At 41.3% G+C, this 26519-nt stretch overlaps 1 protein-coding gene across 2 annotated transcripts in view; it reads left to right on the forward strand.

Moving 5' to 3' along the window:
* LOC149467571 (flavin-containing monooxygenase 5-like) overlaps positions 1 to 26519 on the forward strand; it is a 52919-nt gene that overhangs the window by 6866 nt on the left and 19534 nt on the right. Inside the window, exons 2-6 of one of the 2 annotated variants that reach the window (XM_089671538.1) lie at positions 12190 to 12355; positions 15780 to 15968; positions 20474 to 20636; positions 24607 to 24749; positions 26042 to 26238. In XM_089671538.1, coding sequence (XP_089527664.1) covers positions 12224 to 12355; positions 15780 to 15968; positions 20474 to 20636; positions 24607 to 24749; positions 26042 to 26238 — 824 coding nt within the window. In that variant the 5' untranslated portion in view covers positions 12190 to 12223. Of the gene's footprint in view, positions 1 to 12189; positions 12356 to 15779; positions 15969 to 18949; positions 19530 to 20473; positions 20637 to 24606; positions 24750 to 26041; positions 26239 to 26519 lie in introns of those variants that run through there. The other variant, XM_089671539.1, reaches the window with a different exon arrangement.

The following is a 26519-nucleotide window of genomic DNA, read 5'->3' on the forward strand; positions in this document are numbered from 1 at the left end:
GCGAGACATTGGGCCACAGTGGTGGCAGTCTGTTGCTTCCATTGGCTCGGTATACAAGCGAGCGCTGCGTTTTAAACATTTTTTGAGAAGAGATTTCTTTTTTAACATGGGGGTAAAGAATGCAGATGGGTTGTTATGCAGGGATATATCTGTAAGTTTGTGAATAAGTTGAAGGACTGGTTGCCAGAGAGTCTGAAGTTTGAGGAATTCCCAGGAAATATAAACAATAGTGTCCAGATGTTGTTTGCAGCTCCAGCAATGGTTAGATGGGTTGAGAAATAGTTCAGCTAAGACTGATGAGGCTCTGTATCATCGTGTAGTAATTTTGTAGGAGGATTCTTGACATTTACTACAAATGGAGGACTTCTGCGCAAGAAAAAGATTGCATTCCTTCTGGGGTTCTGTGAAACTAGTTTCTTTCTTATTTCTCTAAAAAAGCGGCTGAAGAACTGGGTGGAGGTTTGTCCTCTATGAGGATAAATCTTTTCTGCAGGTTTATTTGCTCTGTTAAATTTTTGGAGTAATAGTTTGGAGCTCTACAATTGTCCAGATTACAGCTAGTTTTTGGAATTATCCAACGGGTGTTTATCCATCTACCATTGAGGGCCAGTTCGGTCCTTTTGATATCATAAAGTGTCCAGGTCCATGGCATGCATCTGGAATTTGCATTGTGCATTTTGACCCATCCTTAACTGGGGATCAATTTGATTTAGTAAGAGGCAGAATTTTTTGTGTGCTGGTGATGGTGGATTTTCTTCATCTTCTTGACCAGATTAGAAGCATTCGTGACATTGATGTCCCAGTAAAGAGGGGCTTATTTCACGTTATATCTCTTTCACTTGTGAATTGGACTTTTCATTTATTCCACGTATTTCCATTATTGTTTTGGTTACATGTACTTTTATATTATACCGGTATAACTATTAAAGAACAATGCAGTAAATTCAAATAGACCTTTGATATACTCAGTAAAACATAGCACATTTCTATGTACTTGTACCTATATACCTATATACATATATGCATCCAGAGAAATACAAAGGCTAAGTGCAGCAGCCGTCTGATGCACTAGATTGGGGTCAGGTCGACACGGTGCAGCACCAGAAAGCCCCTGGGGCCCCCGTAACTGTCCCGAGTCTGTCCAGCAGGGTGCAGGATTGGTCATGTCTATAATAGCCCATCGGGGAGACAGAGGGTGGCCAGGTGGTGATAGAAAGAAAAAAAACTCCCACCTCTAAGTAGGTCAGGGTGGTCTCTTCAAGGCAGAACTCCATCCTCCTGGCAAAGTTTGTGTCTGGACATCCCATGACTCTCCTGGGGGATCAATAAACTGCCTAGAAGGAAAAAATAATATATCAACATTTCATAAAATGCATGTGATAATAGAAGCATTTAAGAGGAGAACTATCTACTTCAGTAACTACAATATGTAAAGAGAAAGACCTGCCACAGCTCACAGCAGAATGTGTTTGGGGGTCAAAACAGGCAAATCCATATTTTCCCTAAGGACTCTCCTGTAGGACTAACATATTCACTGAAGGGGACTGGAAAGCCCTCTGGCTCAAAACATGTTATGAAACTGCTGAACAATAAGCGGTCTTACATAGTACGTAGCCAACACACGACCTCAAGGGGCTGGTGTTGGGTGGGCCCGAGAGGGACTTCTTCGAGGCCAATGGTTGGACCGGCTTCTTTGTCGACTGCGAGGGGGGTGTCCGGAATTGCAGATTATGGGGTATGGATACCAAGAGCCAGTTGGGTACAGAGATCGGGTCCATTTCTGCAAAAGGTGAACAGATCCAGTAGTTCCAATGGGTGGCGTAGGGGAAAGGTATTCAGGTCCTTTTGGACAATGAGTTGAAATGGGTGTCCCCACATGTATGTAAGTCCCTTCTCCCCAAGGCCATCTAGAATAGGTTTAAATCTGCCGTCCCAGGGTTCTATGAACCAGGTTAATAGCTATGTCCATGTTAGGCAGGCGATCTAGGTAACAGTTAAAGATGGTGGTCACCATTGAGTGTAACTCTACAGGACAGAGTCTTGGACTCCTCTCAACCATATATTCTTTCTGCGACTGCAGTTCTCTAGGTCATCCAGGAGAAACTGCACCTGGATGCCTTGATCAGTAAGCTCAGTATTGGAGGATTGTAATGTTTTCATGGTCTGAGATACTTACTGAACCAGAAGTGACTTTTTCATCCCCAACTCTAAAATATGCCCCCTCGTAGGATCTTTACAACTCTCCCAGTCCATGCCCTCATATTATCTTCTATCTTTGCCACTAACTAGATAAACTCCACATTCGTGAATAATATACAGAACACCACCCAGTTAACTTATGATGTGGGATGTAATACTTTTTTTTTATTAAGCTATCGCTTCCCATTAATCTATATGAAGTGCTGCTAAACTGGAAACAGCCCAATATCTCAAAGCACCAGTTTACATTCCTTACACGTGTTCTAACAGCCACAAAACAGACAATAGCAACGGCATGGCTCTAAGAGAACCTACATGTGACAGAGGTCAAATCTTGGTTGCACTAGACGTTATTCAATGAAAAACTAATGGCTAAGCTGCAAGAAGGTTTTGGGAACTCATTTTCTGCCAACCAACTTTTACTGTTGCCTCCTGTTGGTGCATGCAGTTTACAACCTATATAACGCACAACCACAGCAAATCCTCCCTAACCAAACCCTCCCTTCCCCATCCCAAACCCAGCTCCCACCTTTTACCTGCCCAAATCTCCCCTTCCTTTCCCCCTGCCACTCACCTATACCAAGCCCCTTTCCTTCTTGCATGTTTCTTTTTTTCTACAATGGTTGCACTCTGATACTACAGTTACCATTGTCAAATTTCATGTACCACTTTTTGGTTCTGTGTATTGTTTATGTGCAATCCTTACAATTCCTGAATCGTCAACCTTTGCATTTTCTTAAACCTTCTAATAAAAAGATTAAACAAGAAAAAAATGTGAAATACACTTTGGGGCTGATTTACTAAAACTGGAGAGTGAAAAATATGGTGCAGAAACAAATCAGCTTTCAGGTTTTATTGGTAAAGATTAAATGAACAAGCTGTAGTTAGAAGTTGATAGGCTACCACGCACAGTTGCACCAGATTTTTCACTCTCCAGTTTTAGTAAATCAATCCCTATCTTTTTTTCTGTCCTGCAATGTTTTATTTTTGATCATTATGCAAATAGTTTCAATGAAAACACCTTGCAAAAAATGTATGTGAGCTATACTGTCTGTGAGTGATCCCGGCAAAGATCATGTTCTTTCCATTTTTTGAAAGCAACAATGCTGTTATGGAGAAAACCATCTCATCCATCCAGGAACTCATCCAGACTGAGGCTTTATTCCTCCCCGCCATATGGTGTTTTCCTAAATGTCAGCCATTGACGTTTCACAAGTGACAATGAGTGCAGTTTTGAGAAGGTCATGGAGGAGAAGCATCTGGACTGAACATTTCCATTGCTTTTGTTACCTTGGCGCATTGTCATGTACCAGTACTGTCCCTAGCTTCTGTGCTGTGAAACCACTTACACCTACCTCAAGGTAGTGTGCAAAATTCCAAACAACCTGAGTAGACAGTACAAGAAAGGACTTGCTAGAGATATGTATCTTTAATATTAAGGCCTCATTTACACCATGGTGCAGAGACAACAGTTTTAACAAGCTCATGTCCCTTCATTCCGCTCTTTATGACCCAATGCTTGGGTTTCTCTGTTTACTTCCTACTCTCTGAGCAGCCATGTGCTTTCAGATAGTGTACCATGGGTCTTTTGTGAGAGCTGCCAGATTAGGTTCAGTTGAAGGCTCCCACAAAATAGCCAGCTATTGGTATAGAGAAAAATGATGTAATTCCAGACTCTGGAAATGTCTTAATTTCCTGCATCCTATTCAAATTAACTAGTTGCCGACCGCAGATAGCTGAATGACGGCTGCACTGCGGCCGGCCAGTTCTGGGAGAGCATCATATGATGTCCTCCCAGAACACGCTCTCCTGTGCGCCCCCGTGAGCGCACACCCGGCGATCTACGTGATCGCTGTGTCCTACGGACACAGCTGATCATGCGATGTGGTGAAAGACCAATCACAGGCCTTTTACCACGTGATCAGCCATGTCCAATGACACGCTGATCACAGGGAAATGCAATTGCCGGTTCTCGGCTGCACTTTCCTCACTCTGTCAAAACGTGGGGAAAGTACTGCCGAGAACCAGCAATTGTCAGAGCAGGGATCGGCACTGATCATCAGGGCACTGATGATCAGTGCCCTGATGATCGATGCCCAGCAGTGCCACCCACCAGTGCCGTCCACCTGTGCCCAGCAGTGCCATCCACCTGTGCCCAGCAGTGCCACCCACCTGTGCTCACCAGTGCCACTCACCTGTGCCCAGCAGTGCCACCCACCTGTGCTCACCAGTGCCACCCACCTGTGCCTAGCGGTGCCACCCAGCAGTGCCACCCACCTGTGCCCAGCAGTGCCACCCACCTGTGTCACCCACCAGCAGTGCCACCCATCAGTGCCACCCACCTGTGCCCATCAGTGCCACCCACCAGTGCCCAGCAGTGCAGCCCAGCAGTGCCACCAGTCAGTGCTGCCAGTCAGTGCCCAGCAGTTGCGCCAGTTAATGCCCAGCAGTTGCGCCAGTCAATGTCCAGTAGTGCCGCCATTCAGTGCCCAGCAGTGCCGCCAGTCAGTGCCACCTATCAGTGCTATCAGTACCCATCATCAGTGTCACCTATCAGTGCCGCCTATCCGTGCCACCTCATTAGTGCTGCCTATCAGTGCCCATCACTGCTGCCTATCAGTGCCCATCAGTGCCGTCTATCAGTGCCCATCAGTGCAGCCTCATCAACGCACATCAGTGAAGGACAAAAATTACCTGTTTGCAAAATTTAATAATAGAAACAAAGAAACTTTTTTTTTTTTCATATTTTTTGCTCTTTTTTTGTTTATAGCGCAAAAAGTAAAACACCCAGTGGCAAGTAAATACCACCAAAAGAAAGCTCTATTTGTGAGAAAATAATGGTAAAAAATTTCATATGGGTACGATGTTGCATGACCGCGCAATTGCCATTCAAAGTGCGACAGCGCTGAAAGCTGAAAATTGGCCTGGTAAGGAAGGTGGTATAAGTGCCCGGTAGGCAAGTGGTTAAAAAGTCCCACTGGCATACAGGGCATTGGTAAGTGAAAGTGGCAGCATGGGACATTTCACCTGCGGGAGGAGATATTTTAAATCTAACTCTGGAACAATCACCATCCTATTGCTTAGCAGGAATTTTATAAATATATCACAGATGACTCTCACTGCACAAAGAACAATTGGGAAAAAAAAGGAATGAGGCTTTGTTCATAAGAGAAAGGAAACATTCTGGTCATACAGTATGTGCATTTTAAGAGATGTAAGGCTTCATGAACAGTGGGCTTAAAAAAACACCAGTTCCCTTGGCAGAAAAAAATGCTGATATACCGGTAGATTGTTTTTGTACAGTTTAGGGAGCCTAGTGGGGGTTTTTTTCTGCCAGAAAGCTCCAATCAAAAACGCAAACAAGAAGGGCTTTTTTTCCTGCCTTGAAATGTTCAGCTTCAAATGTGCCTCTAATCGTCCTTAAGCCAGAGTGCATGGAGCTTTACAGTTTCAAGCACCCCCTGATAAAATAGAATGGCGGCAATAAACAACACAGATATTTTATAGCATTCTGGAGAAAAATATGATGAAATAAATCCATGCTCAGGAAGGAGAAATGATGGCGTTAGGAACTCAAGATTGTTGCTTTGGTGATTTGTTATGACAATTTGATCACACAAGGTGGGGATGCAAATTTTGGACAATGAACAATCCATCTATGGACTATGTACCACTGTGACTGTATGAATCAATAACAAGGACAAAAGAGCTTTCAAAACAATGTAGCTAACCATTTTTATATATGAAAATGTTAGATCCCACATGGAAGAAAAATATATTTTAGATATATTTTAAAAATATTCTTCCCAAATATAATGACATATACTACATATTTGGCCATATTCTGTATATATATATATATATATATATATATATATATGTATGTTGAAATGTGTTTTTTATATATTACAGTATATATGAAAAATATTTTTTTATAAACATATATATTTTTACATATATTTGTAAATGCATTCCAAAAATGTAAGATTAAATGTATTTTTAAAGACATACAGTATATTTCAAAATGTATTTTTCAAAATATTTTCATATATTTTGTAATATATAAAAAAATGCATTTCAGCATACAGTATATATGTGTATGTGTGTGTATGCATGTGTGTATATATATATATATATATATATATATAATGGTTTTTTTTTTTAATATATTGAATACGGCCAAAATTGTAGTATTTCAAATATATGTCAATATATGTGGGAAGAATATTTTTCTTCCATGTGGGATGTTTTGCATGCATTAACTTTTGAAAAACAAAGCTAAAGGTGAAATTTATAGAATGCTAATCACTTGTCTTATCTAATATACCCTTTAGACAGATGTTTATTGTACCACACTTGGTCCGATCTTTCAACTTTTGTGTTATTCTTGGCATTGTCCTGTGTGCCAGGTAAAGGTGATTAAAATGTCAGGTTTCTGTTATGTAAAATAATGAGACAAAGATAAATCATTTCAGAACTTTTTCCACCTTTTAATGTAACCTGTAAACTGTGAGAAACTAAGAAAACAAAGACTAGTTATGGACTCAACCAGAATGGGGAATTTGTAAATACTCAAAAGAAATAATTCAAACAAAGGAGAAGACAATCAATGGGGCACACAAACTTCTTTATTAACACAGACAAAATTAAAAGTATAAAACAAAACACAAAAAAATCGCACCACACTCCACAGGTCCCAAATAAATAAAGATAACAAAACTTCCCTCATACACCAAACACCGAGGCATAGAGATCACAACAGCAACTGGTTCCATACGTACGACCACATGTAGTCCATAGGAGGATGTAAATATGGTATGATAACCCTGTGACCCCCTCAGGTGTCGAGCTGTAGGGCACCATCCAGGGGAGATCCTGTCAGGCCACTGTAACCTCCCTCATACATGATCAGGTCAAGAACTAAGCTGAAAGACGATGGTGTATTGATGGATGTTCCTGAGAGTACGTATGCTCCAAAGGTGGTTTAGATGGAGAGTGCACTTCTTTGAGGGGTTTAACATGTAGCGGCCATAGATGAACTAGCAACGGGATTTTCTTCAAACTGAAGGTAATTGGTGTGGCCAGTGAACAATCAGAGTAAGCAATAACTTCTCAATTGAAGAGGTGACATTAGTTAAAGAGAAGCACAGTCTCTTTGATACACAAGGGTGCACATGGTGACACATATAAGCAATCAAAATAGGCTATGACTACTTAATTCAAGAACTGTCATTATCTGAAGAATTGTCCCTTTGAATGGTGCAAATAGTATAACTTTTAAGCAATTGAAGTATGCAGTGACTTCTCAGTCAAAGAAAGAACATTATCTGAAGCACTGTCCCTTTAAAAGCACAGGGGTGCACATTATTATTATTACTATATATTATTATTATTGTACAGTATTTATATAGAGCCAACAGTTTGCTCAGCGCTGTACATTACAATGGGAGACAGTACACGAGACAGTACAATAACAATACAATTCAATACACAAGGGGTTCAAGGGCCCTGCTCCTTGGAGCTTACAATCTAAGAGGGAAGGGATAGTGGTACAGGAGGAAATAGCTGTGGGGGATGGAGTGGTAGGAATAGTGGAGGAGATCGGCAATTAGCTGAGGGTGGGGTAGGCTTCCCCTAAGAGATGGGTTTTCAGGGTGTGCCTAAAGGAGAGGAGAGTAGGTGATAGTCTGATGGATTGGGGTAGGGAGTTCCAGAGGATGAGGGAAGCCCTGGAGAAGTCCTGGAGATGGGCATGGGAGGAGGAGACCAGGGAACTAGAGAATAGGAGGTCTTGTGAGGAGCGGAGAGTATGTTTTGGGTGGTATTTGGATATCAGGTCGGTGATGTAGTTTGGGGCAGTGTTATGAACAGCTTTGTACGTCAATGTTAGCATTTTGAATTTTATCCGTTGGGCAATCGGAAGCCAGTGGAGGGATTGGCAGAGGGGGGTGGCGGATACCGAGCGGTTAGTAAGGTGGATGAGTCTGGCCCCACTATTCAGGATAGACTGGAGCGGGGATAGCCTGTGGTGAGGTAAGCCGGTGAGGAGGGAGTTGCAGTAGTCAAGTCGTGATATGATAAGGGAGTGAATGAGTTGCTTGGTAGTTTCCAGGGTTAGAAACGGACTTATTTTGGAGATGTTGCGGAGGTGGAGTCTACATGAGTTTGCCAACGATTGGACCTGGGGCTGGAAAGATAGATTGGAGTCTAGGATGACACCTAGTACTCTGGCTTGTGGGGTGGGACTGATGGTGGCATTGTTGGTCGTGATGGAGAAGTCGGGGGGGGGGGGGGGGGGGCACGGGCTGGGGCGAAAACTAGGAGCTCAGTTTTGGAAAGGTTTAATTTGAGGAAGTGAAGTGACATGCAATCCGATATGTCGTTCAGTAGGCTAGTGATTCGGGCGGAGACTGAAGGGGTGAGGCGAGGGGTAGATAGATAGATTTGCGTGTCATCGGCATAGAGATGGTAGTTGAAGCCGTGAGAGTGTATCAGTTGGCCAAGGGAGGAGGTGTAGATGGAGAAGAGAAGGGGCCCGAGGACAGAACCTTGAGGGACCCCAACAGAGAGGGGGAGTGAGGGGGAAGTGAGGGGGAGTGAGGAGTGAGTTTTCCTCCCAGCCCCGCGCCCCCCCTCTGACTTCTCCATCACGACCAACAATCCCACCGTCAGTCCCATCCCGCAAGATGGGACAGAACTTGGGACCCTTACAAAGAAGGGTAAGCTGGGCTTCAGAGAGCTCCATACCAGATAAGTTCACTACCCTCAGGGTCTCCTGTTCTCTGGGGGAATCATATGCTGATCTATTCCGTATTTTTTTCAGGAAAGGTGTAAATATCGTGTGGGTACTTACTTCCTGTGGTGATATCTGCATTCTCATTCCTGGGGCAAATGTGGCTGATGGTCACAACCTGGTCCACTACCCCTCGAGGTCCTATATCTATTGTGCCTCCCCCTTCTGCGCCTTTTGGGCCTCCATCATTTTTTGCCTGCAACAGAGTTGACGATGGTAATTGCATAGATGTCTCCTCCAGGTTTCCCCCTACGTTAGCCACGACAACTTCATTTTCTTCCAAGGCCATATTTTTCCTTTTGACAGAATCCTCTTGGCCAAGGTGTGTGTGTGTGTGTGTGTATGCATGTGATATAGAGAGCTTGGATAAACTTCTTGAGGGCAGGATCTTATATGAATGTAAAGCACTATGTAAATGGTTGGTAATGTATAAATACCTGTAATAAAATATTACTATTGTCAGTGGCACTTTTTGTTTTGCCCCACATAGGTACACTTTTTTTTTACGTTATCTACAGTCTAACTTCATAGACATGCAAACCTATTATTATAGGCACAAATTACAGAGGGCAAAACTAACAAAATGTATACAAACAATCAAACAAAAGAAACAATAACATCAAATTGATTTAGGAATTTATAAGGTTGCTACTTTGGGTTCACATAGCTATCAGCATTCATATAATTAAACATTAGACTGTATTTTATATTCTTTTTGTGTTTGGTGTATGAGGGAAGTTTTGTTATCTTTCATGCATCCTTCCCGGTATTACACTATTACTTACATCATTGGTCTGGTGCTGGGCTTATGGCTGGTCCAGTCTGGGCGTAAGAGTCTTTTTGTTATGATGCTTTTTGTATCTTTTCCTGCATAGAACATGTTAGACCTTACCAATGAGTCATCCATACAATTATCTTTCAACTAATGAGTTTCTCCCCTGATGGGGATTTATTTATTTGGGACCTGTGGATTGTGGTTCAATTCTTTTTTTTTTTTTACTTTTAATTTTGTCTGTGTTAATGAAGAAGTTTCTGTGCACCATTGATCACCTTCTCCTTTGTTTGAATTATTTCTTTTGAGTATTTAGAAATTCCCCATTCATGTTGAGTCCATAACTAGTCTTTTTATTCTTTGTTTCTCACAGTTTATAGGTTACATTAAAAGGTGGAAAAAGTTCTGAAATTATTTATCTTTGTCTCATTATTTTACATGTGCCTTGAAAAAGTATACTGAGATTAAATGTCACACAGGTGGACTCTATTTACTAATTAGGTGACTTCTAAAGGCAATTGGTTCCACTAGATTTTAGTTAGGGGTATCAGAGTAAAGGGGGCTGAATAAAAATGCACGGCACTCTTTTCAGATATCTAATTTGTGAAAAATTTTGAAAACCATTTTATCATTTTCCTTCCACTTCACAATTATGTGCCACTTTGTGTTGGTCTATCAAATAAAATCCCAATAAAATAAATTTACGTTTTTGGTTGTAACATGACAAAATATGGACAATTTCAAGGAGTATGAATACTTTTTCAAGACACTGTAAAAGGGTGCAGATGATACAGAAGTGTAAAACTGGCCAGCAACAGGGCAATTTTAGTAAACAAGGCTAGACCCAAATTTATTAGAAACAGAGAGCATGGGCAGAGATTTTACAGTTTTACAACAAGAATTAAGATATTACATAAGATACAGCAATGTAAAATTGGCCAGCAGCAGGATAGGCTTAATCAGGGGTAATAGGACTAACTAATGTATGCCTAACTTTTATTTCTACTATGAGGATGGGGGTTGGTTTGAATGTGAGTGATTGTATTTGATTTGGTTAAAGTGCACATTTTTCTTGCAATTCGTGATGTTCCAAAACAGATGGTCCAAAGTGAATGCTGTGCTTTGAGCAGTCCAAACAAAAAATAAAAATCACAATACAATAAAAAACAAACAATGCCAACAGAATAAAAAAAACCCTAAAAACAATATTTGTTATAGGAAGCTTTGACAGTTGAACCTAAAAAGGTACTGTGATGGACCGCCTGGCACCCCACCTGGGTGCTTTCATCAGAGAACTGTTTCCTCGCCGCTGGGACACAGGACCAAGGTATTATAGCTGGGCATTGCACCCAAGAACTAGACAACACTTGCTTAGGTGCAACTGGAACTCACTTTACTGTCAATTCACACAGAATTTATACCACACAAGATCAGATAAGAGCTTGATAGCATAATCCTAAACAATACAAACTGTAAACAGTAATATCATCAGTACATCCAATGAACAGCCAACAGCAAACAGTGATCTAATCATACAGTAATCTAATTAACAGTTAGCAGCTAACAGTGATTTAGTATGCTAATCTACAGTCAAGCACCCAGGCCAGTCAGGGAGCTCATCCAAGACAGTCTGGCACCTACAACCCTGGATACACAAAGTACATTACACATGCTATTTTCAAGGTACTTGTGTAATCTGTCCACTAGAAAAGTCATCATAAGGAAAAGTGGAATTCATTTATCTTCATAGACTTTTTGAGGGACATTGTTGATAAATATTTCTGTCCCAAGTGGAGGAGCTTCTCCAGCCCAATCTGCAAGAAGGCCATCATATTTCCTCTGACCATTAACCTGTACAAGATTAAGAATATACCTTTCCATCCACTCCAGAAGGAAAGCTTTATTGTATTTATTCAGAGAATTAATCCAAGTCTCTCTCTCAGCATTCATCACACTGCTCTCTCCATGGGCCTTAATCAGTGGATAGAAGGCTAGCCCCTAGCCCCAGTTGGGTCTGTCACAGGCACTATGAGCATAAAATAAAAACCAATATACCCCCCACCCCACCACCATCACCACCACCTTAAAAAAACATGAAAATCCCAAAATAGTGTTATATTAGCTCCAAAGTGAAGACATTTCCTTTGAAATGGGAAAAAGATTTATTTTCTACATCAAGTAAACATCCCTGTTCCAAACTATACATACAGCTTTCTGCTTCCCTGGTCCTTTACTGCTGGACAAATATAATGCTGTCTGCTTTATTTTGTGGAACTAGTCTTCTTCTTGACATAAACATGGTAGACTGATTGTGGTGACTGAGTTTAGACTGCTTCTGGTGGTAATTTGGATTCAATCTTAGGATAATTTTTACTTTCCTCCTGTATCCAAACAAATAGCTTATGATACATTTATTGTTTTACAGAATTCCAGTTAATCAGTTAAACTAGAATTCCGCCATGGTTAAAAGAGTCGCAGTGATTGGTGCTGGATGCAGTGGGCTGACTGCTATCAAATGCTGTCTTGATGAAGGTTTGGAGCCCACTTGCTTTGAAAAGAGTGGAGATATTGGTGGTCTCTGGAGATTTAAGGTATTGTCAGCACATTATGAGTTTTTGTTTTATATATTTTCACTTATATTTTTATGCAAATAAACCCTAACATGATGTAAAATAGATGACTGATACTAATTATGTATTACAACTGAAACAAGCAGCCTTTCCAAAGCCTTAAAGTGGACAGCCGGACAGCCATGCACAGTCATGCAAAGCAGTGTGCTTACAATGAAGCACAAAAACAGCCCAGTATGTAAAACACACAGCAAATAGTTAACCCTTTGATCGCCCCAGATGTTAACCCCTTCCTGCCCAGTGCCATTAGTACAGTGTCAGTGCTTTTTATTAGCACTGATCACTGTATTGGTGTCACTGGAGATGTCAGTGACACCAAGTCAACCCCCCCCCCTAATGTCAGAATGCCCACCACAGTCCCGCTATAAGTCACTGATTGCTGCCATTACTAGTAAAAATAAAAAAAAGAAATCCCAGTATATATATACTACCATTTGTAAACTCTATAACTTTCACATACACCAATTAATTTACATGCATTGGGATTTTTTGTTAGCAAAGACATGTAGCAAAATACATTTTGGCCTAACTTTATGTTGAAATTTGATTTTTTTAATTTTTTTTACTGGACATGTTTAATTCAAAAATATTGTTTTATTCTCAAAATTGTCGGTCTTTTTTTTTAAATAGCGCAAAAAATAACAATGCACAGGTGATCAAATACCACCAAAAAAAAGATCTAATCAGGGGAAAAAGGATGTAAATTTCATTTTAGTGCAGCATTGCATGACTGCGCAATTATCCGTTAAAGTAATGCAGCGCCGTATGGCAAAAAATGGCCTGGTCAGGAAGGGGGGTAAATCATCTGGAGGGCAAGTGGTTAATCTCATTCATTCAGGTTAAATAAACATTTTCATTTAATTTTAGCAGCAACACGTGTTTTTATCAATCAGTACTAAGGCTGCTTTGATCAGTGGATAGAAATTGGCCAGAGGTTCACTGAGTCTGTCCCTGTTCTCTGCTCTGATGCAAAACTGTCTTGCCAAGGACCAATTTTCATCAAATGCTCAAATACAGCTTTGAAAAAAAGAGACCTGCAGGAGGACAGTTTATATCTGGGAGAAAGTCAACATACAGAGATTTAGAGCGCAAACAGCATCAAGACACCACCACTGCAATTCACAGAGAAAAAATCCACATTTGCCAGCAGACTCTCATCTCTTCCTATACGGCTGGTCTGCTTTCCCTCTTTTCTCTCTATAGTAGCTTCAATACTCTCACATTATAGCTTCAGTGAGCCCACTGTTGTATGGTGGGGGGAGGGGCTGGCTTATACAAAATGCATACGTTACTTTGCAGTGCGATTTGAGCCCATTCATTTTGTATGGGGTAAAATCGCATAACAAAGGTATCAGTAATCGGTATCAGTGAGTACTTGAGCACAAGTTTCAGTACTCCTACACGCCGATAAAAAAAAAATGGTACCCTATTTCTAATGCATTTTAAAACCTGAAGAGCAATAACATCCTGTGAATCACTAACCTTAAAATGCTCATTAGAAACTAAATAATATGACCAAACATGTACATTCATCACAGAGTGCAACAGAACATGACATTTGAACCTCCCCATAATCAGTATCCATTGCACACTTGTAGTCGTTGCATAAAATCAACTTTCTAGCAATTAAATTGGTCACATCATCACGCATCTCTAACAAATGAAAGTGATGGTGCAGTGTATAATTCCAACCTTTTGTATAACCGATTTTTCACACTAAAAAATGTAAAATGTACCATTTGGTGTTTCATAATGGAGATTGTGCATCCAATTAATCTACAAGGTATTGGCGCAACTAAATGAACAAACATGCTAAAACATTTTATAGACATACAGTATATGAAGAAACACAGATCCCTGAAACAGCAATGACGGAACACAAAGAAGGATCCATTAGAGGAGAGGACAGTTGTTTTACATTATGTAATCAAGAAGAATTGCAGAACTTCACAATAAATATTTGTTTATCAATTATGATGGATTGTTCATCAGACGAGTCTGTCCATTCTAGAGTTATGAAATGATTTATTAAATATGGTATTATTGTCCTTAGACATATTTCCTTAAGCAATGTTGTTGATATCAGTCCTCATGCACACTGGACGGTTTTACAGCTGCTGTTTCTGGCTTTTGACATTTTTTCTGCAGCTAGTAAACCCCCCAGCATGTTATCCTATGTGTCCATGCACACATAGACTGTAATCAACGTTTTTTGGCTGGGATGTTTTTTGGCTGGAAATAAAAAACACAGGACTGGTGGGTTTCTAGCGGAGTTTTTTAGCTGTACAAAACTCTGAAAAATGTGGTAAAACGCAGCAAACCGGTGTTTTTGGACTTTTATTAGCGAAAAAAAAATTTCTGGGTAAAAAAAAACACTAAAAAACGCAAATGCGGGAAAACGTGGAAAAACTCTGCTAAATGCCAATGCAAAAATGCTAAAAAGAGCTGAAAAACTCACATTTTTAACGTGACTTTACACAGCTAACATTACCAGTGGTATCAAAACGTCTAGTGTGCATGAGGTCTTAAATGCAGCTAGGGGAAGTACGTGAGCTTAACTTGGTAGCAGCCACTTGTAATCCTTCCTGTCCTCATGCACAACAGCCCGCAGACTGGGATAGGGAGCTGCAGTATTAGTAGCCAATCAGGTATGCTGCATGCACATGTACTGAAGAAGAGGCATGTTGATTGGAGGAAAGAGCAGCATGAGCAGGGGTGCTCCTTACAGGCTAGGGACAGGAGGAGGTCATCAGACCTTAATGATTAGCAATGATAAGGAAAAATATGGTCACCATACTGGTTGTATAGACTGGCAAAGTTGTGCAAGTTCATTATTGGTTAGATAGAAATAAAAATCCTTCGACAGGTAAAAGAGATCCTAAATATGTATTTTTGAACCCAACGCTCCATACAGTTTTTAAACTGAGTTACATTTGAAAGCCGTCCAATGCAGGGACCTCTTTATTGGCCACCAAAGTGGGATGAGCAAGTGACAACTCTAATTAGTTACAGGTTTTTGTTTTGGTGAAAATTTCTATTTACCGGTAATCAGCTGCATATGATATTAATTAAGAGGATGTACTACCAAAGGAAAATAAATACATGCCGAACATTCAACTGAGGGCAAACTAGGAGTCAGAACCCAAAGTGATGTTGCACGCCAATTTCCTAGCATTCTGCGTTTTGAAGTTTTCTAACTCGAGTTAACACATTCAAATCAACACCAAAGGTTTATTATTTAGCACCTATAGTCTTGATAAATTAAAAAATGTCACAGCCTCAGTGATGCAATCTATCGTAAACCATTTTTCACTCATCTGACTTTCTTAGCCTAGCTGACTGCAGTCTCTATATCTGAATTCATGCTGTATGATGTTAATTGCAGGAAGTTCCTGAAGATGACAGAGCCAGTATTTATAATTCTGTTATCATCAATACATCTAAGGAGATGATGTGTTACAGTGATTACCCAATACCAGAGGACTACCCCAATTACATGCACAATTCCAAGGTGCTGCAGTATTTCCGCCTGTATGCCGAGCATTTTCAGCTGCTGAAATACGTCCATTTCCAGGTAAGTATTACAAAGATTAATGCGATAATGTGTTGTAAACCAAATGAAATCCTAGCATAATGTTCTACTACCACAGTACTGTAATAAATATATAGGCTGTACTGAAAGGAACGCAAAGGTGAACATAACTTTTTTATTAACACTAAATAGTTACATAGTTAGTCTGGCTGAAAAAAGACAAAAGTCCATCCAGTTTAACCACTGAAAAAAAAAAGTTATAATCCTATTACCACAGTTGATCCAGAGAAAGGTAAAAAAAACCCAGCAAAGCAGGATCCAATTTGCTCCTGCCGGCAAAAAAATTCCTTCATGATCCCTCGAGAAGCAATCGGATATTCCCTGGATCAATTTTACCTATAAATCTTAGTAACCAGTAATATTTTGTGTATCCAAGAAATAGTCCAGGCCTTTTTTAAAGCAATCCACTGAGCTGGCCAGAACCAACTCTTGAGGGAGTCTATTCCACATTTTCACAGCTCTAACTGTGAAGAAACCTTTCCATGTTTGGCGATTAAATTTCTTTTCCTCCAGACATAAAGAGTGCCCCCTTTTCCTCTGTGATGACCTCAGGGTGATTAGCTCTACACCGAGTTCACTATATGAACCACTGATGTATTTATACATGTTGATCATATCCCCTTAATCTCCTCTTCTCAAGAGAGAATAAATTCAGTCCCTCTAATCTTTCCTCATAGCTGAGCTCCTCCATGCCTCTTATCAGTTTGGTTGCCCTTCTCAGTATATTTTGCCAGTAGTGCTGTGGAACATCCAGGTGCTCTTTTGCAAACTTCAAACGTGCTGCAATCTTCTTTTTGGACAGCAATGGCTTCCTCCGTGGTGTCCTCCCATGTACTCCATTCTTGTTTAATGTTTTCCTTATTGTAGATGTGTCAACAAAAATGTTAGCATGTGCCAGAGATTTCTGTAGGTCTTTAGCTGACACTCTGGGATTCTTCTTTACCTCATGCAGCATTCTGCGCTGTGCTCTTGCAGTAATTTTTACAGGACGACCACGCCTAGGGAGAGTAGCAACAGTGCTAAACTTTCTCCATTTGTAGACAGTCTGTCTTACCGTGGACACATGAACATCAAGACTTTTGGAGATACTTTTGTAACCCTTTCCAGCTTCATGCAAGTCAACAATTCTTGATCGTAGGTCTTCTGAGAGCTCTTTTCTGCGAGGCATGGTTCACATCACAAAGTGCTTCTTGAAACCAGTAAACCCAAAACAGGTGTGTGTTTTTTAAGGGCAGGACAGCTGTCAGCAACACATCCAATATCATCACACTGATTGGAGTCAAGGTTGGCTCCCTCCTGGCTCCAATTAGCTCTGGGAGAAGTCATTAAGCTAGGGCCTCACATACTTTTTCCTCCCTGCACTGTGAATGTTTACATGTTATGTGCAATTAAACCATGGCAACATCTAATGTTTGTGTAGTATTATGTTCAGCAGACTGTGTTCTTCTATTTTTGTGACTTAGATGACGTTCAGAGTACATTTTATGCCCAATTCATGCAAAACTCCACGGTTCACATACATGTGTGTTGCCTTTCCACATACATGTACACGCTCATGGAAAGGCAACGCACTACAGTACTTAATCATCTCCATGGGTGATGCTTTAAAAGCCTTTACTGGTTACCAGTTTAGTTACACAGAAGGTCTGGTGCTAGAATTATTGCTCTTGCTTCAATGTTTGTGGTGATACCTCAGATGTGTGGCACAAGCACCATTTATATATGTGTGCGCGACTTACATATTCATTCACCTTTGCACGTGGGGAGGGAGCACTTTTAATTTTGTTTTGTTTTTTGTACACTATCTTTTTTTTTAACCCCTTTGCATTGGCACCTCCCGGCCCTTTAAGAGTTTCAGAAGCCAGGAGGCAGGCGTGGTTTTAGGGTCACGTGACCACTGTGATTCGCTGTCACGAGGGTCACATGATCGGAAAAGGTCCCAATTGCAAGGGGAGATTGGGACCTTTCCATGAGTCACGGATACCTGTGCTGGGAGCGCGCAGGGCACGCACTCTCAGCACATATGTATTTTCTCATTGCACACAAATATGCAGCCACACGGCGTCAAGGTCCAGGTGCCGAGTGGCCGCATATTTGCATGCCCTCGGCGTCTAGTGGTTAAATCAACATTATTGCTATTACAAGGATTGAACAATGTCCCTTGTGATAGCATGGCCTGTGACAGGTCCTCTTAATGGAGAGATCTGGGGTCTTTTAGACCCCAGATCTCTTCTTTGGCCTCCAAAGCAGCCATTCAGGTACAGATCGGTCTGATCGGCTGCTTCACTGACTAGTAACCAGCCAGTGTATTTCAAAGGAACAGAGGAGCCCAAGAAGGTGGCGTAAGACGCCGCCACCTGTAAAAGCAATTCAGCGGCTAAATAGTGTTCAGCATCGCTGGCTGCAAAAACACTGATACTGGGTTCCCCGGTATCCCTGGTTCCACTAGAGGACATACGAGTATGTCCTACAGTGTTGCAGCAGTTAAACTTCTTCATCTATGCACATGCACATTGCTCTTGTCAATGGCATAATCTGCATAAACATTCTGTAGTCTTCTGTGGATGTCAAACAGCCCGCACCCCTCCATCATCAAGAACTCAATGACATCACATTGCTTCTGCGTGGAATCCATTATCTACATACAATGATAAAAAAAGATGACTTACTATGGAGAAAGATTTACTCTACCAACGTATGAAATTTGATTAACCTATACAAGTTAATAAGAACGTTTATTTTGCAGTACTTTTGGTACAGACCTCGTACTGGGTGTGTATGTGCGCACACTCGTCATGCACATACAGACTATTTTCAAACTTTGAAATTGAAAATGACCCTACATGAGGGTTTTCAGGAGGATTCTTGGAATGTTACAGGGATTGAGTGAAACATTTTAATTTTTCTATTTATTGATTGATTTAAAGACAACTTTAAAGCCTAGCTGTATTTTCAATTAACAGGAATCATTGGTTATGTTTTGAATGGGAATGGTCTCAGGTGATATACAGAGATGAACCTAATCCTCCTACATAAGTTGAACCAGTTTATCTGCAGTTTTGTCTTCTATACATCTGTTCAAATTGCGGAATGTATAAAGCTTGTCTGAGCTGTCAGTAATACGGGATGGGGAGCTGAAATTACAGACTATAAAAGATGCACCCCTATGACTACGAGCAGTTACTCGAAACGCGTCAGAGAGAGCTACAGCAGGTGGGACGCTACGCCGCCAGCGCCATGAGGGGCCCCGGCGGCCATCTTGACTATACACTTGGTCAGTACATTGGATCTCTTCTTACCTCTGCTACTATGTATGCCTGTTTACTGAATAAATACCTTAAGGATATTACACTATGTGGCTCTCTCTGTTTGTTTGAGTTCTTTTGAGAACCAATCAGGATTACAAAGCAGCCACGTCTACCTAAACTCTAGTGTGACAGCACCAGGCAGTGAGAGTAACGTGACCAGATCTGACCAGACCAGTTGGATGACACCAGATGTTCAGTGGTCTCTATACAAATGCGCATTAAGAGTGCGTATCTGGTGAGTGTGCAATCTTTACATTATCCATCACCTTTTTTATGGTTCCACATATTAGACATCTGAACACTCCTGTTTGGACTTATTGATTTTATCATCACTTCCTTCACTTCATAGCCACTGCATAGTGGCCTTTTTTGTGCGCACATTGTCACTTTTCTTTTTAATATTTTAATATTTTAATTTTTTAATTTTAATTTTGATTTATAATATTGTTGAGAATTTCATGGCGCTGCATCCTCTTTTGTCTCTGAAATTACACACTGCTGAGCTCAGTGAGAGCTCTGAGACCTGATTGGAGGAAGGGACACACTCCCCCTCACACAGCCCACAGGAACAGAGCTGAGGTTGTTAACCACAGGCTGTGTGCTGGAGCTCTCTCCCCGTGACCATTTGTTTTCTCTTGGTGTCAGGAAAACTTGTCAGAAGTAACTCATGCAGATAGAGTACAGACAGAAATGACACTTCGTGCTCTGGATTGAGGCAAGTACACACTATAGAGGGATATGCTTTTTTCATATTTCATGACTGAGGTTTACAGCCACTTTAAGACAACTAAGTGTGTCTAAACCTAAAACAAACATGTAATATAATGTAGCTTACAAGGCTTTTGTCTTAATTTCAACCATGTGATGCTGTTTTAAGGTGACAACACTCTTACTGTGCTGTAATTTATTTAGTAACAGCATTGTCACCCTAGTACATTAAGTTGTTTTAGACTATAGAACACCTCCCCTTTCCTCCTCTCCATAAAATTGGTGGGAGGTGTTCCGTAGAGAGAGCTTAGGACAATGCTATCTTATACTAATATCTTTCATGTTTGCCATAATGAGGAAAGAATGTATTATTGATAACTGGCCTATTGATGGCTAGCCTGTCTTGTTGAGCTCAGTTGCCATGAACAGGTGTAGTCAAATGACTTCTGTCTTGTTCTGTCTTGCATAAAGACGGCTGTTTGCAGCATTCAGAAGCATGCAGATTTTCTCACCACTGGCCAGTGGGATGTTGTCACAGAGTCAGAAGGAAAACAGGAGAAGCATGTCTTTGATGCCATTCTTGTGTGCATAGGTCACCACACACATCCAAAATTACCTCTTCATTCTTTTCCAGGTATGGCACTTTCAAAAAGATAAGATAATAAGGTATACGCATATATGGGAAGATTTCATTAAATCATTAAATTGTGAGAGATTTGCCTATCCTTTTTTATGTAATCACTTCTCTCCTTCATTTCACTTATTGAATTAAGTCAAGCTATGTTCACTTCAATTATCTAATCATGTGAAAATAAGAACCCTTTTTTTTTTTAAATGAATTTCACTGCACGACTGGATTTTCAAAATAAGCATACCTTCACTTTATTTACTAAGCTGCATAAGCAAGACTTTTGGATGCCACAGATGGCATCTGACCCATCAACATATAGGGGTTGATTTACTAAAACTGGAGAGTATCCCCATAGACAAGCATTGAAACTCTGATCAATCCAAAATATCAACAGGCAAAACTGGGAACTTAGAGATCTGATTGATGATTGGTTAGAAGCCTTGCTGTCTTAATCTCTATTGATGAAAACAGTAATAGTTAATAATATAATGATTAGATTATTAGTTGGACGAATATTTAGATATCCAATATCAAATAGTCCTATAGCCCCATCATTTTGTTTCCATACCTCCAAGGAGGGTTAAGAACTTCTCATCTAGGAGATGAAATATGAATATGAAGCCTGTGAGTGGGTGCAGCATGGGGCAGTGCAGTCTGGTTCCAAATAACACAACTTGGATTGAAGTCAGGGCCCAAAGATACAAAACAACCCAGTGGGGGGGCACCCAACTGGAAACACTCACAGTTCTGAACAGTAATGCAGAGCAGGTCCTGATGTTCCAACAGCATCTGTCTCTGAGGGTAGAATGTGGTCTGGTCGGTTTGTGCCCAATTAGGAAGATTACTGAAAACTATAGCATGTCCCTACTCATACAGTACATTTCCCTACTGCAATTAACTTTTGTTGACAAATGGGTGACCTGCACCTACTGTCAGAGCCTGGGTCCAAACCTGGGCCTTCTGCGGTGAGAGGCAATGTTTCTTCCTGCTGAGCCACCTGGAATGCTGGACAGCTCTCTTGACAATAATTTGGATGATCCTGCCTTGACCTTGTTTATCTTGAACCTTGAACCCCTTGCTCCTCCCATGAACTTCCTGATAAAAGCCATGTCTCTGCAATTCCTGTTTGCCAGATTATTGTGCCTTCTCCAGCCAGTATCTCGCTTTGTCTCTCCTGCTGCCATCCATACCTTCACTTCCGACCTTTGGCTTGTTCCTTGACTATGATTCTACCTCATCCCAACCTGCTACCGCTTGTTATCGACCCTTGGCTTGTTTACTGACTAGGCTTCTGCTAGATGCCTAACTGCCATATCTGCTACTGGATCCTGGCTTGCTCACTTCCTGGTGGGGTGATCCTGAGAACTGCGACCTGGTACTAACACCCAGCAAAATCCATCTCCACCATCAGGAGCTCTGGTGAATACCGGTTAGTGCTTAGACCCCGCACCTCAGGTGAGCCTGCGTCATTTCCCAGGGTGACCTGCTTGTTTACCTATCCTGTTGGTTGGTCTGCTGCTATAGCTACAGGTCTCTGAACCTGACCTCACACCGTGACACCTACACTGTCCACTTACAAAATGTGCACCAAGCCAGGGAGCTAGGGTCTTAAGTAGACTCTGCCTGACCCAACATAGCCACCGGAGTCACATGGGGCTGCAGTATCCAACTGGTGTCAATCAAGCGTTACATAGTTAGTCTGGCTGAAAAAAGACAAAAGTCCATCCAGCTCAACCATAAACAAAAAAAAGGAAAGTTATAATCCTATACCGACAGTTGATCAAGAGGAAGGCAAAAAACCCCAGAAAAACATGATCCAATTTGCTCCTGTTGGGAAAAAAATCCTTTCTGATCCTCAAGAGGCAATCGGATATTCCCTGGATCAACTTTACCTATAAGGAAGCGTTGGGCATCTTTACCATAGGTGAGGGCAGACAAAACTTGCCTCGGCGTGACCATGGACTCTGCTTTCCTTGGACATTGTGTTGACTGTCCTGGGGGTTGTTCCTCTGCTCCAGGAGCCACTAGTTTAATGGCAGTATACATGAACTTTTGAATTCAGGTCACCCACAGTTCTTATGCTGGCGGTGTGAAGGTCACACCGCCAGCATATTTCTTCCTTGGGGTCCCTCCGCAACGGATTCTCACTCTTGAAGGGGTGGACAGAGTCCCATTTAAAAGGAAGACATTCCCTGTTTCAAGGAAGCCACATCATGGGTTTGTTCCCTCAGTACTGTCTGAGAAGATGACAGGGGCAAAGTGGCAAGGAACTCTTTCAAGTGCATAGGCTCATACTTTTTTGTCACCGTCTTGGCTGCTTTTGCATCTTCCTGTTTTCCTCGAAAAGAGCTGGTTGCATCCTGATTTGTTCTTGCAGGGCCCTCTTGACAAGGCCAGATTTCATTCCCACCATGAATTGCTCCCTCAGCAGATGCTCTGATGTGGTAAAATTGGCACAAATGCACACATCACTCTTTTGCAGGTGTTTCTAGAGGATCTGGAGTGCTACCACAAAATAAGTGAGACTCATCTTCCTGTTGCCCCTGGACAAAAAAAAAATCTCTATCTCAGCTCTGGGACATTCTATCCAAATAGGACCTCCAAATGTGATACAATCTGTTACAATGTGGCTTGTTCCTCTTCTGAAAGCGCCATCACTGCTTGGCGGGCATCATCCTCTAAGGCGTTATTAGCCTGCTCCACAATCATCCAAGCAGGAACCTGATATAGGAGTTTAGCACTCTCTAATATCTCCTCCCACTCAGCCAGGGGAATGTTTGAACTATTGAACTTAGGCACTAGTTTAAATAGACTTTGCCTGACTCAAGATGGCCACCAGAGTCACATGGGGGGGCAGCATCCAACCAGATCACTTCCCCAGTGACCTTGGAAACCATAGAGGAACATGTTCCTCCTGACTTGCTCTCCTTCTGCAATTCCGCTGTTGTCGAGCGCCACCTGCAGTGGAGAAAAGAGACTGCATCTGCCTACAAGCTATTATTGCATGGAACCCTTTAAGATAAGGTTCAATAAAGTGGATCTTCACCCTCAAAAGAAATCTCTCTCCTCTCCACCCCTCCTCCACTCTGTTACACAAGATTCTTTTCTTTTTTAGCTGTTTTACCTTTTTTTTAATTAAAAGGATTTGGTCCTGGTGTCCCTTCATGTCACTCGCCTAGATAAATGATGTGCGCTGTGCTCCCTGTGCCTCCTGAGATATGCACATCACTTATCCCAGAAGGCATAGTATTTGAGCAGCGCATCATCTGGAGGCCTGCCAGCTGAACCTAGAAGAGTCAGCAGCCTCCCAATGTCACAAAAAATGATCTGGTCAGTGGAAGAATAGAAGAGGATCTCAGCAGGACAAACCTGGATCCATTGGGTAGGTGAGTATCTGAACTGTGCACAGACTGCAACCCAATGAGCAGGGGTTAAAAAAAAAACAGGGGGAGGGGTAAGATCTGTTTAAAATGTGTAAGGCCTTTTCACTGAAAGATCTTAGGTGGAGAAAAGCAACAATAACACCTGAAGTTTTATTGGGCTTGTCATAAGCTTTTTTTTAATTATTTGTTTATAACTTTTTAATAATTTATTTTTCTGCATGGCTTCTGTTTTGCATGTATCTATATTCTGCTTAAAATTTCAATATTTTGCTAAAATATTTACATTTAAGTTTGTTTTTTTACTTTTACAAATCAGAACTTGAAATGTTTACCTCTGTATTCTACATTTGTTATGAATCCATTTTTTTCAATGTTATTGGCCACTGTAGACTGTAGCAGGCTTAACGGAGATTCTGTTGTATCAGTATTGGTAGATCGGAAAACCCAGTCTGTAATGTAATTCACTTATAAAGCAACTAATGTTCCATTAGACAGCATTACCATGATTAAACAAGGGTGTATATGTATTACTAAACAGGATTGAGTTTTGGTGAAACAATAAAACAATGCATCTATGCTATTGTTTACAGGCATTGAAAACTTCAAAGGTCAGTACTTTCATAGCCGTGACTACAAAACTGCTGAACCTTTCAAAAACAAAAGGGTAATAGTGATTGGTATTGGAAACACTGCAGTTGATCTGGCGGTGGAACTCAGCGCTGTAGCTAAGCAGGTATGTATTATGATTTTACTTATGATGGGCTGATTCTTTTTAAGTCTGAATTTTTCCTTGCGGCTTCACAGCTTGCTCCCCAGTGCACATGTGCAAGCCATGTTGCGCCATGTAATGTGTCCCATGAGGTTGCGGGGATAGAGGGATGCAAACTTCTGGTGAAATCGCTGAGGCGATTCCAACAGAATTCAGGAGCAGAAACCTGTCAGAGCTAGGTACCCACTCCCCTCTCCAAAAATGTTGTCATTACTTGCAGTGGTGGGAGGGAGGATTAGGAAGAGCAGAATTTCCATTTTTTAGTGAAGTTCCACTTTAAGCACAATTAACTTGTCTAGATATTCGTTACACCACGGGTGTCAAATGGGTGGCCCTCCAGCTGTTGCCAAACTACAAGTCCCATGAGGCATTGCAAGACTGACAGTTACAAACATGGCTCCCAAAGGCAGAGGCATGAAGGGACTTGTAGTTTTGCAACAGCTGGAGGGCTGCCAGCTTGACACCCCTGCCTTACACTATAGCAAATCTTCCCTTTTTTGAGTTCAGGTCCACTTTAAAGTGGTTCAAAAACAAATTCCCCCCCCTTCCTTATACTTACCTGAGCCCCATCGTGATCTAGCGCTGTGCATGAGAACTACGGCTTTCCTGGCTTTGTCCCTCCTCACTGGGCAGATTGACGGCAGCAGGAGCCATTGGCTCCCACTCCTGTCAATCAACTCCAGACTCTGTGTCAATGGACGCAGCAGTGGGACTCAGGAGCAAGCCCATATGAGTTCCCCCATGGGAATCGGCTACCTATGGTTGGCACCAGCAAGAGGAGAGGAGCCAGGAGAACCGGTGGGGGACCAGAGAAGAAGAGGATCTGGGCCACTCTGTGCAATTCTAGTGCACAGAACAGATAAATATAGACATGTTTGTTATTTTAAAAAAAAAATCCTTTACAACCTTAAAGGTGGATGTTTGACAGTCTATTGTGTGTTGAATTGTTGTGTAAAATTGTGTTAGGTTAGTCAATTGAGCCTCTAGCTCTCCATACAGCACTTTGTTGCTTACATCTAGGCAATCTAAAGCTACATTACATGAATTTGCTGCATTTTTCAAGTGCCCCTTCTATAAATAGTATTCTTCTGTTTCTACTGTTTTCTTCCGTATTCTACTGCTTCTTTCACCGATGATTTTAAGATGATATTTTCTGATATGTGTCAGAGATTCCATCCCCCATTTCTTTTGTGACTAAATGTTTTGAAAATGTTATTAAATTATTAAAATTTGAGCAAGACCTCCACTGTTTTTAGGTATTCCTTAGCACCAGAAGAGGGGTCTGGTTGTTGAACCGTGTTAATGACAATGGCTTTCCATTGGATATCGTTCTGTTCAGTCGCTTCTACGCCATTTTGCAAAATGCTTTTCCAAAGCTGACTAATACCTACTTGGAGAACAAAGCCAATTCCAGAGCTGACCATGACAACTTTGGTCTTAAACCTAAACACAGGTAACGAGGTGTTTTCTTTCTTCAGAACATACAATATAATAACACATAATAAGGTCTCGGAAAAATTCAGAACAGTGAAACTAGAGATGGATATGAAAGAGCTATTCCTCTACCTGCCTACACAGAGAGAATAGGTTCAACAGGGTTCTCCTTTATAAAGGAGTAAGGCTATGAAATGTTGGGGATACAGGCTTTACTTTGTGAGCCTTGTCTGATCCAGTCATTTTTACTACAGATCAAGCATGCAGTGTAAAGTCAGAACTCCTGACCATCACTTTTGT

The sequence above is a fragment of the Staurois parvus genome, unplaced genomic scaffold, assembly GCF_062004578.1.
Source record: "Staurois parvus isolate SC_StPar_1 unplaced genomic scaffold, SC_StPar_1.0 ptg000106l, whole genome shotgun sequence".
In the NCBI taxonomy this organism is placed as follows: domain Eukaryota; kingdom Metazoa; phylum Chordata; class Amphibia; order Anura; family Ranidae; genus Staurois; species Staurois parvus.